This window comes from Belonocnema kinseyi, chromosome 7 (assembly GCF_010883055.1).
Source record: "Belonocnema kinseyi isolate 2016_QV_RU_SX_M_011 chromosome 7, B_treatae_v1, whole genome shotgun sequence".
NCBI classification, from domain to species: domain Eukaryota; kingdom Metazoa; phylum Arthropoda; class Insecta; order Hymenoptera; family Cynipidae; genus Belonocnema; species Belonocnema kinseyi.
The window spans coordinates 124,116,189-124,122,012 of NC_046663.1; the positions used below are offsets into that span (position 1 = coordinate 124,116,189).

Consider the following 5,824-nt stretch of genomic DNA (forward strand, 5'->3'; position numbering starts at 1 on the left):
ATAGCTGTATCAATTATAATGATTTAAAGTTTATTTTAAAATATATTTTATGGAATATGATATTTTTTATGAATGTGCCAGTGGAATTCTGTTCGTCTAATTTTGTTTGCCAATGCGAAACGTAATCTGGATTGGAACTGTCGTCTTAACATCTAAAAACCGAAAGAACAATTTTCCTATCACTTGGAATTAAAATTATATTTCTATAAAAACGTTAGAATATATAATAATTAAGAAATTGGAAAATACATACGAGGACTTGATTAGACGAAGTCTAAAAAAATTCGTAGAACTTGCAGACCACAAAAATAAAAATAAAAACTAGTAATATTAAAGAACTATATATAGAAAATATATAGAATGAAAATTATATTTAATAACTTTAGAATTAATGGAAAATATATGAAACCGTAATATAAATTACTCATCGACTTATATTTGTGGTATTTATTAAAACAACCAAGTTTCGCAAAGTTACAAATGCAAAAATGTTTTAATTGGCAATTTACTTTCAATCCAAATGGTTCTTGTCCAAGTTAAGTTTACCATCAGTGCGCCTCGAAGGTGTGCTGAGAGTTGCTTACAAGCGCTCCAAGTGGCTCTTGGCAAACTATATCGATTTGCGCTTTCTACGGGGAGCGGTGGGTAGAGGGGAAGTGCCTTTTTTCGCCGGACGCGCCCTCTATATTTATGGCGAGCAACTAACCCCGCACCGCATCTACGTTTATAATATCTTTGACGCAACGCTATTCTACAATCATGGGACGCCACCCTTAGAAAAAAAAAGTATTCTTCATTCCAACGTACGATTTCAAAAATAATAATGTACTAGAATTTCAAGATTTTATGATCAAACAATTTCATTATAGTCTACATACTTACCACTTTTATAATGCAATCTTTTAATTTTACAGGTCTTAACGCTGAAGTCACTTAACCAGATCAATAGAAACTTTAATAATTTAAATAATTATAGCTTGTAATTGAAAAAATGTTGCCACCACGAAGGAATAATAAGGAGACCCAACTGCCAGTGGGAAGCCATCTAAAACTGGCAATAGAAACATTACCGTAAGTGATACGCACATTACAGGAAGATCTTAGACTTTAGTGCGCACGTGCGCAGTTGTCCTCTTCCTATACATGGAAAAGTGTGCGAGTGAGAAAGTTTGTCAAATTGACGTAAGTTAGAGGTTGTGTTCTTTTGTTGATCATCATACGAAAGATACACAAAATAAATATATAAACAGTATTATCGGTACTTGTTTGAAAAATGTGTGAACAGATTTTAAGAAGGAAACGTATAGGTAAGTACCTTTTAAATTTGTAATATGATAAATAGGCTAAAGATTCTCAAGGCTCTGAGAAGCTCCGAGAAATTCTCCGCAGGCACTCAGGTAGTGAGTAAAGGTTAAATTTCTAAATCATTTCTATTAAAATTAAATGACAGGTAAAACAATAAAATATATTAGACGTTTATTGTACTTACAGTGAAGGCTTTAAAAAACCGAAGTGTATTTGCCTTCTTCGGCGTGTAACTTCGTCCACAACCCGGAACTTGATACCTCATGGCTTAGAACACATTTCTGACACTTGCATCAAAACAGACAAACAGAACCTCTCAACTTACGTCAATTTGACAAACTTTCTCACTCGCACACTTTTCCATATATAGGAAGAGGACAACTGCCCACCTGCGCACTCAAATCTAAGATCTTCCTGTAGTGCGCCTACCACTTACGATAATATTTCTATTGCCAAGTGGCGAATCGGAGTTACTATTAGTTTTGCATGTGGACATGAACTTTAATTCTCGCAAAGAGAAACATTTGTCAAATGATAATTTTCTTGTCATTCTATGCGTTTCGAGGTTAATCGGAAGAAATTTTTCTCTTTACTCTTGGTCTTGTCTTGACGACAATTGTACTTTCAAGTTACTACTGAGAAAGTAAAAAAAAAACTGTGTTGACGTAAATTTTGTGGTGATTGGGTGCAGTCACTGCTGTCTGCACTTGAATATATCAGCAAGTGATCTTTGATGACTTTTTTGGTTCTTTTGATATTGTGCTGAAAATGAGTTTCTCCGAGAAACCGGATAGTGTTTCTAAGGATGAATGGGTTGCAAAACTCGAGGAAGGCTCTCATATACAGAGAGCTTCCATGAATAATTTGATTATGAATTATTTGGTGACTGGTAAGTTTTCCAAGATTTTCACTTTATCCACATCAAAATTTGTATATGAAATTTGTTGATATTGCTTATAGTGAAGTTAATTCTGCTTAGAAACTATGTTCAATTTGACTGAGATTTTAGTTATTGAATATTTCTTTTTTTCACAAGTAAATTACTCTTATGAAAAACGTTTACATTAAATTTCGGTGTAAATTCGAAAAAATCTTTGATTCATAATTTTTTGGCGCAATTGCAGAATAGGGGCGTCACCTGTTTTTTGGCTGGAAAAATGGTATTTTTCTGTAAAATACTATTATAATCTTTAACTGAACGATAAATGAAGCGATTTGACCAGACAGAAGTTTAAAATTATTGTTACTTTTGTTACTATGATAACTTAAATATGGGTATATCACGATATCAAAATGACTATTTTTAACTCACCGTTTAGTTACTTATAACGTACAAACGGCTAGAAACACTCCTTTGACAGAAAACAAAAATAATTTGATCAAAACCCTACCATTTTCCAACGTTTCGTGGGGGCTGGAAGACACCCCTATGACTAGTAAGAAAAATAATGTTGGTCAAATCACTGCCCATTTCCAACTTCTCATTAAATATGATCATTGCGATATATAGTGACAGACCCACATTTGAGACATCATAGTAACAAAAATAACAATAATTTTAAATTTTTGCCTCATCAAACCAATTCACTTTTCGTTCAACTAAAGATTCTAATTCTTTGTTGCAAAAAACAATGGTTTTTCCTGCCAAAATAGAGGTGACGCCCCTATTCTCCAATCTAAGCCAGAGTCTTTCACTGGGCGCGCATTTCTTTGTCTAGTGTACTTATTTTCACAGTCGATTACTGAAATCCCTAGAGTCTAGGTAGTATATGTGGACGTTCACATGAAAAGGGCCCTTATGACCGGTATAAAGTTATGTATAGGGGCATAGAGGCGAATGAATTCCCAGCATTCTATATTTTTGCTTCTAACATAAAATATACCTACTTCTGTTTACTATCTGTACATAATAATACTCCCAATTAAGTTAGTATAGGTCCTTGTATCAAACCGCCAACTTACACCCAAAAATAATAATTTTGCCCTAAACTTAGAAAAATGCGAATTTTTCCTAAACTAGAACCTGCCACAAGGGCCCTTTTCATGCTTTATTGTACTTGAGCTTCTGCTTTATTTCTACAATCCAACCTCTTGTAGTGTTTACACTATCGAGGAATGGAATTTGGTTATATTATATACAAATGTTTTCTTATAGTTAAAGTTAATTATTTTCATGTTTCTTTATAATCAGTTGAATTACCTCAGTTCTAAATTCTCTATGACTTAATTAATTTAATTAAGTGATATGAAATTGTCCAAAAATCAATTGTTTTCACGCACTAAAGGGATTTTCAAAAATCGTGAAAGCCAGGTTGTTAAATCAAAAAAGGCAACGTAAAACCAAGTCCTGTGATAAAATAAAGCGAACTGGCGAACTTGTAACTATCCCTCCATTAAATGTCTTATAGAAACCTATAAAAATGGCAAAAGATTATATAGAGCCATATAGAAATTTTATATTTTCTATATAGCTCTAAATGATGTGACTGAAGTTTGCAACGTTTATAAATGAATATATAAAATTTCCTATGTACGTGAAGTTCCGAACGTTCAAATGAACGAAATTTTTTACGGATAATTATGTAAACTATAAAAAGGGCTAAAATGTTTTTTCATTTATATTGCAATTCACTTATTATTGAAACAGAATTATAATGCATATTTTAAAATGCAGTTGAAAGAATATTGATGGATAAAATAAAAATGAGGAAAAATATTTCAATCATTTGAACGTTCGGAACTTCAGCTACATAAATTTCCTAAATTTCTTTGACTCATTATTTGCTCCAGGTGCCAGGCAAAACAAAAATAAGTGTCATTCCAATAATCACTAACAGCCAACTGATTTTTACTCACTCACACGTTTTGAAAATTATACGGAAAAAACTGTATTATGTTTATAAACGTTGCAATCTTCAGTCACGTTCTATATCGTTCTGTATATCCTTTTGTCTATTTTAAAAGTTTCTATGAGGCATTTAATAAGAGGATACCGTGAGTGTTCTGGCGCACACATTAAGTATTGCCGAGTAAAATACGTAAGATTTCTATAAGGATGTTTTGAATGAATGTAAGTAAATTATGTAATCAAATTAAATTAACGTGTACAATCTCTGTAGTCGAACTGTGTACTACACATGTTTCTAAATATGCACTTGTTTTTTAATTGGTTACATTAATAAAATTTATAATAAGAATAAATTGAATGTTAAAAAAATGTTGATGATTTAAAATTTTTACTTCTCGAATGCTGATAATTTAAGTTAATCAGAAAGTATCAGCAAATCCTTGCGTAATTTTTGAAGAAAATCGCATGAGCAGGTAAACAATTGCCGACATTAAAATCGTCTTGCTGCCTCGTAGACGTAGAGAAAGCATAATAAAGTGTGTGTGGGTGTGAGTGTGTATTCAGAGGGTTGCAGATAAATTGGTGATACTTGGATGGATTATTTTCGCATAATATCTCGAAACCCTTTTGGTTGGTATTGGAGTTACGCATAGATTTTTTATTTTTTCATAATTTAAGTTTTTTCAGGGACAAAAAAAAATACGGATATTATGTCGTACTATAGGTCAAATTGCATTTTTCTAGTTTAAAATCGATTATAACGAGAAAGAATAGAGATAACTCAACAGATTAAAAAAATAAAATAAAGTTCATGTTACGTGGATTAAAGGAAAACTTGTAAAAAGGCCTACATTGCTTACTATAAGGGTTGAAGTAAGGGGTGAAGTTGATCATGTTTAAAAAATGGATGACCTTTTGCGTTCATTTTTGCTGAATCTTGAAGGGAAATCGTGATATCGATACAATTTTTTTTTTAATTGTAGTAAATGTAATGCAGATTAAGGAACAAATTATTAGGATACCATCAACCCCTACATTAGGGATTGAAATAAGGGGTACGTGGCTAAAAATCAGAAAATTCGCTGAATAACATGGTAAAGGATTTTCGTGGGTGGTAAAAACGATTCTAGTAACCATTTCTTCAAAATCCTCAACTGTGTGGATGGTTTCTCTCTATCATTCTCCTTTCTAGGGGTGGAAATGGACAGCGAGAATCTGAAAACGCGAAATATCGCAGAATAGAATTGCAAATGGTTTTCGTGGGGGTTGAAAATTTTTTCGAGAACCATTTCTGCATTATTCTCTACCTTTTTTTAAGCGAGTATTATTTATTTTTTAGTGTAATTTAGATTGTGTGAGAACATAGTATAAATCAAGCAGATTATTTATGATCCTCCAGTAAGTATGATTTCACTATTTTTAAGAAATATGCGTTAACAATAATCTATGTTTTCTTCCTTTTTTGCATGCAAAAAATATAGATATTATAATACAATATTATAATATCTTTACTTTTTAAAATAAATCATATAAAACAAAATTACTTGAAGTTGTCTCTCATCATATTAACATTTAAATAAATTATCGATACAATATCGTACCAATATTGTAACAATAATTTATTAAAATAATAATATGATTAGCTCTTTCTCACAATTGTATGAAATTAAA

The 5,824-nt window shown here is 31.7% G+C and overlaps 1 protein-coding gene across 1 annotated transcript in view; it reads left to right on the top strand.

Annotated features, from left to right (window-relative positions):
• Window positions 1-1,749: 1,749 nt before the first annotated feature.
• The window catches only part of LOC117176289 (glucose-induced degradation protein 8 homolog), a 53,148-nt gene continuing 49,073 nt past the window's right edge, over window positions 1,750-5,824 (top strand). The window contains exon 1 of the mRNA XM_033366475.1: window positions 1,750-2,194. Coding sequence (XP_033222366.1) covers window positions 2,074-2,194 — 121 coding nt within the window. The 5' untranslated portion in view covers window positions 1,750-2,073. The remainder of the gene's footprint in view (window positions 2,195-5,824) is intronic.